This window comes from Hippocampus zosterae, chromosome 7 (assembly GCF_025434085.1).
Source record: "Hippocampus zosterae strain Florida chromosome 7, ASM2543408v3, whole genome shotgun sequence".
In the NCBI taxonomy this organism is placed as follows: Eukaryota; Metazoa; Chordata; class Actinopteri; order Syngnathiformes; family Syngnathidae; genus Hippocampus; species Hippocampus zosterae.
The window spans coordinates 708,494-722,626 of record NC_067457.1 but is presented as its reverse complement, the minus strand read 5'-3'; the positions used below and the strand labels follow the sequence as shown (position 1 = coordinate 722,626).

Genomic DNA, 14,133 nt, shown 5'->3' with positions numbered 1-14,133 from the left:
AAAAACCCTGACTCATGCTTTGAAACGATGCGAGCAAGTGTGTGCGTGTCAGCTGACCTGAACTCAGAGAGCAGGATTTTGTTCCTTTTTGGGGAAACGCACCATTTTTTTTTTTAGTGATTGTGACAGCAAATGATGCTACAAGGTCACCCGCTACGACAGACCGGCGCCACCTGAAGTCGGCCGGGTGAGACTTGAGCGGAAAGAAAACGGATGGATCGATGGATGGCCATCGAACGTGATGGGACTTGATCAACTCATTTCCGATGAGATTGTCGCAATGAGGAGGATGTTTACACGCGCGCTCGCCGAGGTGTCTTGAGAGTTCCTAAAAGAAGAAGATGATCACGTGAGAGGGGATGACGGCCTTTCCTGGCAGGATGCTCACACTTGTGCCCGCTGGCCAGAGGAAGCCAGGCCGAGAGGCTCTTAAGTGTCCAACCGGCGGCTACGGCCTGACAACAACAGGATGTGCAAGATGACAGGGGGAGAAAAGAAATGGTGGGGGGGGGGGGTAGGGGGGGCTCCCAAATTATCGTTCTTGAAAATGAACGGGACACTTTGAGGCTGGATATCAAGCGAGTTCTGAGCACGGGGCAGCTTTCAAACAAAATGGCTCCCCTTTCTGAACGGCCAGCAGCAGCAGCAGGAGTGAAGTTCACGAGCCGGTCGGCTCAAGAGGCTTTGCTTTGGTACGACACGTAGTCCTTTCCCTTGCACCGATGTGTCAGCGCGTCAACGGGGAAACGACAGGAGTGTCATCAAAAGCACACGTCACTCCTCCTTCATCGCGCCACACCGGCCAATTACGCCACCTCGCAATGACGACACGGCCCGAGCGGATGCTACTTGCCGTGGAGGTCAACGATCGATTCCCCAAAGGGAAAAAGCGCCTGAGAGAAACTGCCGGACTGCTTCCAGGCGCAATAGGGTCATCCAAATTGGGCTTCATTTTTTTCGAGGAGGTGTCGCTCTGAGTTTGCGCAAGCGCTGAGAAGTGGTGGACGCAAGCGTTTGATTCCGAGGGTCAACGGGCGGGTCGCGGGCAAGTCAATCGGATGCTTGGAAAAGCCGCCAAGCCACCGTGGCTTGTTTTTCCTCACGCTCCTCTGCGGGCATCGCTGGGAGCGAAGGACGTTTCAGAAATAAACACGCTGGACGGCAAATGTGACTCAAGGGGAAAAGGCACAGGAAAAACGGGGCGATAAAGAAAAGGCCGCGGCTCAGAATCGGCGTTATTTTGGGCGCGCTTCCTGCAGGTGGAGGAAAAAGAAAGAAAAATCTGTGGAACAATCGCTCAGCAGCAAGTGGACTGTGAGAGGTGGGATGGAGGAGGATGTGGAGGAAAAGGGGGGAGGGGAGGTGCGCAACGGGGAAACGGGGGCCCGGGGGGGGGGGCGGCATTACAATCAATGTAAACATCGAAAAAGGTACAAGGTCAATTTGAGTATCATCTGGTGCAATGTTGTTGACGCGGAGCCACGCGAGAAATTCGAATGTCAACGGATGACGAGCAAACGGGAGTTGCGTGACCTCCAGTGAACGTGACTCCGCTCCACAGCCCGGACACGCCTCCTTTCACATCCTATAAAAGGCCCGAAGGGGCCCAAAGCATGACAGACGGAGCCACTTGGCAATCAAACAGCGACGACGACGACAGATCGATTCATTGACTCCAAAAGCAACAGCGCATTTCGCCGTTTTCTCTGTGGTACGTTTGATCCCGCGGTCGGTCGACTTTTGCCAAATACTTTCCCCGGGGCACGGCTTCACTCGACGCTTTGTCAATCGCAGAGCACTGCGGAATGGAGATAGCTGTTCTGCTGCTACTGACTGTACCTTTGACCGCTACCTCGCCACTTGGAGCCGCTGCCAGGTGACTAAAAAGACACCTTTCTTTCTTTTTTTCTTTCCTCTCTTTCTTTTTTTTCTTCAATTGAACGCATACCTCATTTTGTCCAAATGCCAGCTTCGACAAAGACGCCTCCGTCGCAGTGGTCAAGGCATCTGGCTTGGGAAGGTCAGAGGCGGCACGGGAGCAGCAGCGCCTTCCGTTCCTGAAGATTTTCCCTTTGGCCGCAACAGGCCAACATCTAGACATGGACGCAAGCAAACAAAGGTATTCAATTAATAGGAAGCTTTGCTGCTCTGCTCCGGTGCTTTTTTTTTTTTCAGTTGGTGTAAAAAGTCTGAGAACCGCAGTTCAGGGCCGCGCAACGGTTTTGTGTCATCATCCGAGTGACTTTATCGTCAGTGTCATGTCGCAGGTGTCGGCAGCAACAACGGCTGCATTTTCTTTCGTTCTTTCATTTCTTTCTTTCCCCCATTTGCCAACAGCTGGGCAGTGCGACAACTTCGTCAGAGGCGCGCGCCCCAGGCCGGATGCAAGTTGGGAACCTGCCACGTCCACAACTTGGCCAACACTTTATACCACATGAGCAAAACCAGCGGAAAAGAAAAATCCAAGAATGCCAATGACCCCCAGGGATACGGCAGATAGACGTTGGGGGGTGGCTGGGGGGGGACACACATACCAAACTCCTCTGTTATGTTTCAAACACCTGTGCGTACTGAATGTCTGGTACTTGATATGTATGCTATCTGCAAGTATATTTTAATCATGGTTTCAAAGAAATTTTGTACTATTTAATTGTATTTACAGTAATATATTTATGTTGGGATTAAATTCATGCCAAAACATGACATCTTCTGCCTCTGCATGCAACCTAAGCTGTGGCTGTGATATTTTTATTCTTGTGCAAGAATCTTCTTGCTGTTTGTCAGCGTAGATCGGTGGCATTTTTGCTCCAAGACGTTCACCCGGAGAGCGTTTCATTTAAGGGCGAACATCAGTGGTGCTCGACATGAAACTGATCTTCACGAGATCCAGGACCTAAGTGACGTTAGTGTGGCAGGGAGTCATCGCTCCTATTTAGAGTTTGGAGGAGGGACAGTATTTGCCTCTTCCAGCCACACCCTCACCTGAGAGTTTTTCTTGCTCTGCACCTTCCTTCCTTCCTTCCACCGTCTGGACCGACTGAGAAACTAGGATACACTCGGAAGGGGAACTAGTCAGTGAATCATGGTCAGAAAAGACGCGGAATTGAGTGTTTCTCCTGGCATCTTCCTTTGAATCGAGGGAGTAAAAAAAAAAAGGAAGCATGAGAGACACCGGAGACGCGGCAGAAGGCGGACACAAACACAACAAATCTGAAAAGGACCAGGTGAGGGGGGAGTTTTGTGATTGTTGTGGAGTTGTGAAAGTTGGCAGACGTGAAAATGAGTCACAATGACGCGTCGTCCACGCCTCGCTAGCATCCAGCAAACCTTTCCACTCGCACAATTACGTCTTCCTTATCAAACACGAGGGTAATTTCATCGTAAAAGATATTCGGCTAAACGCTGGCCACAAGCCAGCGCGCTTCCGTTTTTGGCGTAGCGTGTACGGCGGCGGGAGCTAGCGACCGGATAGCGTCACATGCTAGCTTAACAATAGCGGCTATCGGTATTTACTCGGAACGGAGGTGTTCTTTGGTCACTTCTAACCCGTCAACTGCTTTCAGCGCCGCGTGAGTTTTTTTTCCGCCAAACGTGACCTGACTTGACTAGTCTTGAATCGGCAACAAGTTCAACTACGCGAAAAATGTGACGCCGTGTTCTTCGAACATCAAAGTATCAACACGGTGTTGGTGTTCCACGTTGCTCAGATGCAGTGCACTGGTGTCGCCCGGTTGGACTAGTTGAAACAACTAAATGGAACAATGCGTTCTTCTCACTCCTTTGATCATAGTTTGTAACTTTTGAGCGAAGAAGAGGTCCATTTCGCAATTTAATAACGCTTTTAACCTTCACACGTCTCAAACCTTCACACCGTCTTCACATCCACACACTGGGCCAAACTGCACAGCACCTTGCCATAAGTCACAGTCAAGTGCTTTACCTCTGCATGCCTCACCAGCGTAACAGCAGCTATTTTCAAAGAACTAAAGCCAAGGTGCCAAGGTTTGAGTTGACATCGCCAACATGCTCAGTCGGAAATAGTCTGAAACGATATTGCTTGTTCTTGCGATATGAGTGGAGCCTATACCCTCTACCGGAGACAAATTCCTCGTGCGTTCTACATACTGGACCGATCGAGATGATTCTGAGTCTAATTCCAGAGCTGGATCCCCAAAATCTTCAAGAAAAGAATTTGCAGCACCTTTGTGGAAGATTCTTTAAGGTACTGTGACATTGGCAGAGCCCCCGGTTGGTAACTCGTGCGCTTTGATTGACTTGAAATCCTCCGTTTCTCTTAGCAATGGCGCCTTGTGCCAGTGCGGGGGGACCAGAGATACCCACGCCTCCGTGGCCCTCGGCGACTATTTCAGCACGGCCATTGTCAATCACTGGGACAGCGCCCAGCACTCCTCCGAGTACCCGACGGATGCCTTTGGGGAGCTACAGTTTGCCGGCGCCAGCAAGAGGCACAGCTACGTAGGTCACTTTCCATCATTCTGATGGATGACTATTACTGGATCAATGGCTGTCCCCCGCCCTGCCCCCTGCGGTCCGGCAGTTTAGGAACCGCCGCCTTTCACCTGTATTGTTATTTGGATCCCTCACGGCGACTGCAGTTCTTGCGGCTGTCGTGGGACACTCCGCCGTCGATGGTCTACACCCTGATGACCGCCCACTGGGGTCTGCCCGCGCCTAACCTGGTGGTGTCCGTGGTGGGCGGCGAAGGCAGGACCAAGGTGAAGACGTGGGTGCGGGAGGTCCTCAGGCAGGGTCTGGTCAAAGCCTCCCAAAGCACAGGTGACATCGTCATTCCGCAAAATGCAAATTGCTGTCCGTTGCAAATGGCGAGTGCGCGGAGCAACGTTTCTGTGCCTCTTCAGGAGCTTGGATTTTGACGGCGGGCTTGCGCGAAGGAGTCGGCAGGTGCGTCGGAGAGGCGGTGAGGGATCACGCCACCGCGGCTTCTTCGGTCTCTCTCAACAAGGTGGTGGCTCTGGGCGTCGCCCCCTGGGGCCTGGTCCACAACCGGCAGCAGCTGGTCAATGAACAGGTTGGCCTCCCGCCACATGGCACGCGGACAATTTTCACCTTCTGGAGCTGTCCCCCTTACTTGTGTCCTTGTTATCTATCTTGGGATCGACAAAGCAGAGTTTCTTGACCTTTAATCAAAGAACAGCCGCCGCAAAGTTTTCCCGTCATTCTTCTTCTTGCAGGGCAGTTTCCCTGCCAAGTATTACGTCCACAACACAACCCGGGACTCGTGCTGCCTGGATAACAACTACCAGGCTTTCCTGCTGGTGGATGACGGCAGCATGGGGCGTAGAGGGGGCGAGACGGGTTTCAGGGCCAAACTGGAGGACTACATCTCCCACCAGCGCACGGGCATTTGGGGTAACTGCTTTGCTCTTCAAGCTGACCCATTGTGTGGGCTGATTTTTTTTTTTTTGTGTATTTTTTTTTAAACAATCGGTGAGCTGAAGGTCGGCTGCCTCCATTGTTTGTCGTTCCACCTCCTCCCCCAGGCTATTATGATTGCAAGTATTTTTCAAAACGAAACAACCTGAATGAAGAGAAAGTATGAACTCCCTGATGAATCAACCTCGCTATCATAACATGTTCTGCAGCGTTCGCTGAGCGCTGTTGAACTCTGTTGCGTCGATTCTTCAACTGAAGGCGTTCCCATGATCCTTTGGTATCTACCGGCAGCCGCTGCATGCCCACGCATGCATTGAACACGTCGCTTCTCGACATGTAAAGAACAAGATGCCTCAACTGCTTCAACTCTTTTCTGACAAAGAAAAATGCATCATTGACGTACATAACCCATAAGATAGACACGGGCTGTTGTAAGAGTCGGAGCGATTTTTTTTTCTCCCCCCCCCCCCCCCTTCTCCATAATTCCCTCTTTTTAGGCAGCGGCAGTATCGACATCCCAGTTCTTTGCATGCTGGTCTCCGGGGACGCCAGTCTACTGGAGGTAAAGCTTTGTCACTTTGGTGAGCGTTTCCAAACAACGAGGGCCCTTCAAGATTTGTGTCCCTCTTCCGTTTTGGTCCCAGAGGGTGGATCTCTCTCTGAAGAGCTCCATGCCCTGGTTGGTGCTGGCGGGCTCGGGAGGCACGGCCGACTTGCTGAGTGACATCGTGAAGAACGTGTCGTCGGCGCCGGTCGTCCCCTCTTCCGGCGAGTGCGACGGTGAGGCGGGGCCCAGCGTGGATCTGAAAGACAGAGTGGCAGAACGGGTTCGCAAATACTTTCCGTCAGAAGCCGAGACGGACAAACTTGTCGAGCATGTAAGATCAACACCTACGTGTGTGTGTTTTGTTGTTGTTGTTGTTTTTGTTTGCTGTCATGGACGCATCCCAGAAGTGGGCCAAATATGGCTCATGGCCCAAATACTACACACATTCCTTCATTTGGAGCACCAAGCATTTATATTGCCCAGAGTAATATTTGTAGCCGCTTTTTTCCCCCCCGAAACTTGGAAGGTTTATGCATTTTTAAAATCATGTTTACTATTGAATAAACAGTTTTTTTGTAAATAATAATAATTAAAAAAAGTATTTTACATAAAATTAAATGTGTTAATTTTAGTAACTTGTCATTTATTGAGAATTTAGTTAAAACAGTTCAATCTACTTTTCATGTAGTTTATTGATATAAATAATCCAATAAAAATTGGTTTTTCTTATAAAAACAATTGTACATAAAACGCATACATATGAGTAAAATATCTTTTTCTTTGTTAAATAGCAAATTAGCTCATTAATGGGGGACAAATAAAGGATATTTTAATTTTATTTGAAAATATTTAGAGTGATGCAAAAACAATGAGCATCAATTGTTATTGTCTTATTGAAATTATTATTTTTTTCCACATTTAAATTCTATGTATATACATCTGTCCTCCTGATATATATTGATTGGGATCCATGAGCGGCAAAGTTTTGCCGTTTCCCAGCGGTGTAACCGCCTGGGCTTACAACAGTTGATCTGTTGTGTGTGTGTGTCTGTCTCCAAAGCGATGTGAAAATCGTACGCTTTTCCGAAACTGTCGTTATTTCTCGCCGCTGAGCACATCAATCTCGTCCGTCTTTCTTTTGACGCCGCCTGTCCGCCCCCCTCTTTGTGGACCTCCGCAGGCTCTGAGCATCTACCAGAACAAAGACTTGATCACCGTTTACCACGGCGAGCAGGAGGGCCCCAACGACTTTGACACGGTGCTGCTCAAAGCTCTGGTGGGAGGTAGAGTCCACATCCGCAGTCCTCGCGGAGGACGTTGGACGTGTTGCGGGTGGCGAGCCAATTTAAAATGCCGTACCACTTCTCAGCGTCCAAGCAGCGCGTGTCCGCCGACCACAGCCCGTACAACGAAGAGCTGAAGCTGGCGGTCACGTGGAACAGGGTCGACATTGCCAAGAGCGAACTCTTCAACGGAGACATCCAGTGGAGGGTGAGTAGAGATGCACTACTTCTCCATAGACGAGGTCAACGCCACCTTCAAAGTCACGTGGAGTCTTTCCCGGGTTTTAGCCGAGCCCTAAAGTTGCGCGTCCTTCCGACAGTATGAAGAACTGGAGGACTCCATGACCGACGCCTTGGTCAACGACAAGCCTCAGTTTGTGCGCCTCTTCACCGAGAACGGCCTCAACATCCTGGACTACCTGACCTACGGCCGCCTGGAAAGCCTCTACAGATCGGTGGCCGACGGGACGCTTCTCTACCAGCTACTCCAGCGCCGCCTGCTGGAGAGACTCGGTACGCCGTCGCCCTTGCAGGAGACCCCCGGCAAAGGCATGGCTGGGAAAATTTACAGTGGGCCGGTGGCTGAGCTCAGTCTTTTCGAGGTGATTGATTTACCTGTCACTCCTTCCGAAACGTGTGTCGATCGTCATTTTTAAAAAAATTGACCCTCCCCCAACACAGGTGTCAAGAGTGCTCGAACTGTTAATGGGTGACGTCTGCCAGCCATTCTACTATTCCCCATTGGATTTGGAACAGATCACGTCCAAAAGGAGGGCTATGAGGGTACTCTCCAACTCTCCCATTTTCTGCTGGCTTTTCACGCGAGCGGGAATACTGCGTAGAACTGAAAGCGTAAACCTTACACTGCGGTAGGAGTCCTTGTCTCAGTATAATCATTATAATATAATAATCATTCATTTGGGCTCTGAGTGCTAACGTCACACACGGTCGGCAACGACATTGCACATTTTTGGGACAGAAGCCTTTTGAGTGGGCTTTTAAGACGACGTCCTTGAAATTAAACACTGTGACAACTTCCCACAATATTTGAGTCATTAAAACGAGTCCAACTTCCTTAACTATCCGTAAAGCGGCTTCCGGCTGTTGAGTTGCAAGCACGTTGTTTGCATTCCTGCCGACACACACCACTATGGAACGTCGCACCTTGGGCAGGACTGCCATCTAGCGGAACTCGTAGCACACAGCAGTCGGCAGTACAGTCGTGTACAAATTTTCGTTGTACAAATGCTTGAAAATGTTGGTGTGTCCGAATATGGAAGGGCCCGTCTCCTCGATTTGATCCCCAAGCCGATTTCTCTCTCGCCAGCGCGCCAGTAAGCTGCTGCGTGGAGACTGTCTGTATCGAGAGAAGCGCTGCCTCTTCCCCTGGGCTTCGCTTTTCATCTGGGCCGTCCTCCAGAACCGCAGCGAGATGGCCACTTTCTTCTGGGAGATGGTAGCTCAGCAAAAGATTGAAGTTCCGAAGAAGGACTCGTTTGATGAGCAAAACACTCTGGGCGTTGAATCGGAAGGACTTTTCTACTTGTTTTCCAGGCAGGAGAGTCGGTGCTGAGCGCGCTGAGTGGCTGCAAGATGCTCAGGGAACTTTCCAAACTGGAAGTTGAGACCGAAAACAAACTCTCCATGAAAGAGTTGGCCCAGAAGTTTGAGAACCTGGCACATGGTAAAAAGCAGGAATCCGGTCCTACCGCACTGATACGCTACAGCTGAACTTTGACCTTCTCTGATGAAGGTTGACCCGAAAGCCTAGTAGCTTATTTTTTTTGCGATGATTGTCTCCTGTCTTTTATATACCATATCCTTCTTGTTTGCTTTCAGATGTCTTCAGTTCTTGTTACCGTAGCAACGAAAGTCGGTCGTTCACCTTGCTGATTCGCAAGTCGCCGGTCTGGGGCGGGACCACTTGCCTCCAAATGGGAATGAGTGCCGACGCGCGCCTTTTCTTCAGCCACGATGGCGTTCAGGTGGCTCGCTTTGTTTCCGTGGAGCTCAATTCCGAACGAGCATATCACTTGGTGTGTGGTGATGGGACTCTTTTTGTGTCCCCCCCCCACAGTCTCTGTTGTCCCAGATCTGGTGGGGCGACATGAAGAGGAACACGGAGGTGTGGAAATTGTTGCTCACCTTCTTCTGCCCTGTCCTCTGCTACACCAACTTGATCTCCTTCAGGTAACATCAAATCAACATTCCCGTTTCGAACTACAAGATCAGTCTTCCATATCCGGTGGACCCTCAAAATTCCAAATTATCGCCCGCCTGCCCCAAAATTTGGGATTGTTGTCCGCAAAGGACAACAATCCAGAACCGCAATAGTCATGAGAATTGAATGCGTTGCTCACTTGGTATGATGTCACACTACTTACTCATGTTTCGGCGTCTCTTCCTCCATCTTGCAGGGCACCGGAGGATCACCAGCAGGAGAAAGATGTGAAGCCCACCGAGGACACCGTGGGCCGGGACAGCGACAGCCTCTATGGCACCACCATCTTTTCCTTCTCCGACATTAAGCACATGTAATGGGTCTTCCTCATTTGACATTGGTCTTGATGGCAAGTTTCACCCAACTGAACTGGCGTTGTGCTCCCACCCCCAGCGAAGCAGATACCCAAGGAGTATACAGTCCCAGGACTGCCACCATCAAAGGTGAGTCACCGCCCGTCATCGGGTCAATGCGGCCCGAAACGCCGATTTGAGGATGCGAGCCGACGTTTTGCTCAGGCCGGCCCCTCTCGCCGAAACCTCCCGAGCGGCCGTTCATCGTGTCGAGATGGCGTCAGTTCTGGTTCGCCCCAGTCACGGCCTTCTTGGGCAACGTCCTCATGTACTTCCTCTTCCTGCTGCTCTTCGCCTACGTGCTGCTGGTGGATTTCAAGCCGCCGCCCCCCGCCGGTCCCGCCATTACTGAGCTGGTGCTCTATTTCTGGGTCTTCACCATTGTCTGCGAGGAGATACGAGAGGTAAATGACGGCGAGGGTGTCTCAAGTTTGCTCCGGTGGTCTGATGCATCTTTTGGTAAAATCCCCATTTATACTACACAACACAATATTCATTTTTTTTATTGAAGTGAATAAAATTATGTTTTTTTTTGTGGCCCTCAGTCAAACAACTTTGGACAAACCAAGGTATACCATTACAATTTCCACAGTGACTTTGATGCAATGTCTCTTTCCCAGACCTTCTTTTTAGGGACGATGACTTTGCGCCAGAGACTCAGGGTCTACATTCAGGATGTGTGGAACAAGTGCGACCTCACCGCCGTCATCCTCTTTGTCATTGGCCTGATTTGCAGGTAATGGCTCATCCGTGCCTTTGCACCGCAGTTTGCCTCCCTTCATCGGGCCGAGGAACACGAATTCGCCCTGAGACTGGCACACCGCCGGACAAAAATGTCACGACGCGGTTGTAAAACAACGTTGGCTTTTTCGCGAGACGATTCTAATATTTTGGGAGTCGCATTGATCGACGTGCGAGTTAACCTATTGGAAAGGCGGTGCGCTTGGACTCCCCTGGAAATGAAATGGTTAAAATGGTGATCCTTTCCACCCGTACTAAGGCGCTCTCTCTTCACTCTTTCGCAAGTCCCGGCCACACCAGTTTTTGGCATCCTTGATGTGAACTCATTTTCATACTTGGATCTGTTCCATCTTGGCTTTGCGCCTGGATGCCATAGTCTTGAAATGGGTGTGACTTTTTAAATGTTTTTTTTTCAATCAAGGATAAAGACAAGGGGACATGATTGTATGCCGCTTTTTTTTTTTTTTTCAAGAGTTCAGACAACAGCAGTCATTATGTCACTTCTGCTTGTGAGGTTAGAATAACAGCGGTGACATGCTAACATGACAGGTCCACATCTGAGCAAACAAAGGCTTTCCAGGTGAGACGATTGCGTGTCTACCTACGGCTTGCTCATCGAAATCAAAATGACATGGCCACAGAAAAACAAAATGAGTCCACACCCTGCTCACACACTTACTTGGTACAACATACGGGATTTGCATTTCATCACACAGAACTTTTTGTATCAAAATATTTATTTAGTTACAATTTTTATTGAACTTACAGGTTCCTTGTTGTAATCATGGTGATGAGTTGTGAGTTTTTGTTTTTTTAAATTGGTGCGGTGTTACTTTTGAAAGTCTGCATACTGTTAGGATGGCTGACAATTATACCAAATGCACTTTCAGGAATTGGCTCGTTTCTGACGAGCACTCGAGCCTTTGCCGTTGAATGTAGGCCATGATGCTTGCGTGTCTACTGCTAATTAAGTCACGTAATTCTGCCCAATTTTCCACCGCACGCGGCTCGGCGCTTGCTCATCACTTACAATCCGGTCTGCTGCCGTTTCAGGATGTTCAACGCGTCCTACGAATTTGGCCGAGACGTGATGTGCGTGGACTACATGGTCTTCACGCTGCGCCTCATTCACATCTTCGCCATTCACAAACAGCTGGGACCCAAAATCATCATCGTGGGAAAGATGGTGTGCAACAAAAGATGACAAGGGACAGTCTATGAATGACCAGCTTTCACATTTTTTTTTTTTTTTGGAATGTCGTTCAGATGAAGGATGTCTTCTTCTTCCTCTTCTTCCTGGGGGTCTGGCTCATGGCCTACGGCGTGGCCAACCAGGCTTTGCTGTATTCCTACGACCCGCGACTGGATCGCATCTTCCGCCGGGTTTTCTACAGGCCATATTTGCACATTTTTGGACAGATCCCCGTCGAAGAAATGGATGGTAGGAGGGGGCGGGGGTGGGGGGGTGCCCGAGTACAGGTCTTACCGACTGTGAGAAGACGTTGCAATTCTGGACCTGAAAGGAATTGTCTCTTGTCAGTGGGGAAGCACTGGGACATGGCCTGCACCAGCAACGTGACGCTGATCGACGGCGGCGCAGAGCCGTGTCGAGTTACGTACAGCAACTGGCTGGTGGTCATCCTGCTGATGATTTATCTGCTGGTCACCAACATCCTGCTCATCAATCTTCTCATCGCCATGTTCAGGTAGATGCGCGTGCCCCGCATCGGGGCTTCTCAAACTTCACGGCCCCCCCCCTTCCGAGACTCTTCGTCTTTTTTGCAGTTACACCTTCTCCGAGGTGCAGGCCAACAGCGACATTTACTGGAAGTTCCAGCGCTACAACCTCGTCGTCCAGTACCACTCGCGGCCCTCGTTGGCGCCGCCCTTCATCATCCTCTCTCACCTCAACCTCTTCATCAAGAGGAACATCCGCAAGGTGTCCTCCGTCAAGATCCACCACTTCGGTCAGTCTTTGTCCCTTTCCGCCGACGTCCGGTCCTTGCAGAGTCGGGCGAGGCTGAGCGGCCGCTTGCGTTTGCGTCTCGCCAGTGTTGCAGCTCAAAGGCAAGGCGGCAAACAGACTCATGACGTGGGAAACCATTCAGAAGGAGGACTTCCTCACCGCTCAGAACAAAATCCAGAAGAGCAGCGACTCGGAGAGGCTCAAGCGCATGTCGGCCAAGTGAGGACGGCCTTTTGATTCGCTCGACCGAAATGCGCCCGAGGAAAAACCCGCGTAGGCTTAGAACGGATCCGATCCCATCACGGCGGCCAACGCAAAATCTTGACACAATTTGGACCTTTTCCCTTTTGTCGTCGCCGTTTGACATGTTGAATCGCTGCACGTCAAAGCAGATGGCGAGATCCAAGTCTTGGATTAGATCACGTCGGTGTCGACGGTGTGGATTTGCTATTTTTTTCGTATGCTGACGATGACGTCAAATGGCTTCTTTTGTAGGGTGGATGGTGTGATCAAACATCTGACTGAAAACAGAGACTTTGACCACAGGCTCAGGACTTTGGAGAGTGAGGTAAAACTTGCCCCCCTTGTGCACCCCTACACACAAAAGGTCAAATGAAGTCCACGTTCAAGGTCGTGATGCATGTGAAGCTCATCCTCGCAATGTACTGATCGGAATTATCTTGAGCGGCGATTGGTACGATTGTCACGATGAACATGACTATCTCGCAGATGGAATATTGCTCCAGCGCACTCAGCTGGATCGTCGATACCTTGGCGCAAGGCGGCTCATTTAAGCCACCTCGCCCTCCCCCAAACCTGAGAGGTATGTCCTAAAGTTGCAGCGCTTATACTGCTGACGGTATTTCACCTCCCTTTCATATTGCTATCTTTTTTTTTTTTTAAACAGATTCGTTCACATCTTGTTCTTGATGCGGCTTTGATGAGGACTCGGGTGAAGCGGGCGGGGCACGACAAAACGGTTTCACCTTGGCTGTTGCCATGCCAATGGCCCGCCAGACCCGAATTATGAGCGCCCTCGGTAGGAGGAGGAAACTCGGCCATCGCGACATTGCTCCAGTATCGAGTGTTGGACTCGTTCCTCTTTTTAAAGTGCAATGTTTGCCGTTCAAATGGCAAATTATATTTTGTAGTCTGCAACTGGATAATGGATAGAAATAATACCGATCCAAATCTGATGGGAAAGGGTGTGGGGGGGGGGGGGTGAGGCTAAACGTACTGCGTGTTAATCCACGTTTGATGCTGAGCGTGTACTATTTGTTGTCACTTTTATATTGTTCATCGACTCTCACGACTTGAGGAAAACTTTTTTGTTTTTTTTCGCAGTTGTTTTAGAATAAAAGCTATCACAATTTATTGCTGTGGAATTTGGACCTGCTCTTGTCTCAGCGCGGCCCCCACAGATCAACAAAAACGCACTATTTGTCAGAATCATAAACCCTTTTGAGAATGCTCTACCGGTTAGAGCGTCGGCATCACACTGCAACAGTGCACGGTTCCATTCTGGCTCGGGCCTTCCCGTGTAGAGTTTGCGTGTTCCTTTTACTAGTTTTTTTCCTCGCCTCAGGCACTCTGGTTTCCTCCCTTGT

At 50.0% G+C, this 14,133-nt stretch overlaps 1 protein-coding gene across 3 annotated transcripts; it reads left to right on the top strand.

Moving 5' to 3' along the window:
- Nucleotides 1-2,766: 2,766 nt before the first annotated feature.
- On the top strand, nt 2,767-13,900 carry LOC127603220 (transient receptor potential cation channel subfamily M member 4-like). Of its 3 annotated transcripts, none has more exons than XM_052069337.1 (28): nt 2,767-3,224; nt 4,161-4,222; nt 4,299-4,476; nt 4,617-4,797; nt 4,881-5,050; nt 5,214-5,391; nt 5,913-5,977; nt 6,060-6,293; nt 7,143-7,245; nt 7,332-7,453; nt 7,566-7,847; nt 7,927-8,028; nt 8,573-8,701; nt 8,800-8,929; nt 9,085-9,230; nt 9,323-9,435; nt 9,663-9,779; nt 9,860-9,909; nt 9,985-10,223; nt 10,440-10,555; nt 11,614-11,746; nt 11,827-12,001; nt 12,101-12,266; nt 12,346-12,527; nt 12,613-12,745; nt 13,022-13,094; nt 13,256-13,349; nt 13,434-13,900. In XM_052069337.1, exons 1-28 carry the CDS (start codon nt 3,162-3,164, stop codon nt 13,454-13,456), a joined length of 3,759 nt encoding a protein of 1,252 aa, XP_051925297.1. In that variant the 5' UTR covers nt 2,767-3,161; the 3' UTR covers nt 13,457-13,900. The 3 variants fall into 3 exon arrangements, with proteins under 3 accessions (XP_051925297.1, XP_051925300.1, XP_051925301.1); XM_052069340.1 differs by lacking the exon at nt 2,767-3,224 and adding an exon at nt 3,254-3,672 and having other exon boundaries at nt 4,559-4,797; XM_052069341.1 differs by lacking the exon at nt 2,767-3,224 and adding an exon at nt 3,685-4,040 and having other exon boundaries at nt 4,559-4,797.
- The last annotated feature ends 233 nt before the right edge of the window (nt 13,901-14,133 follow it).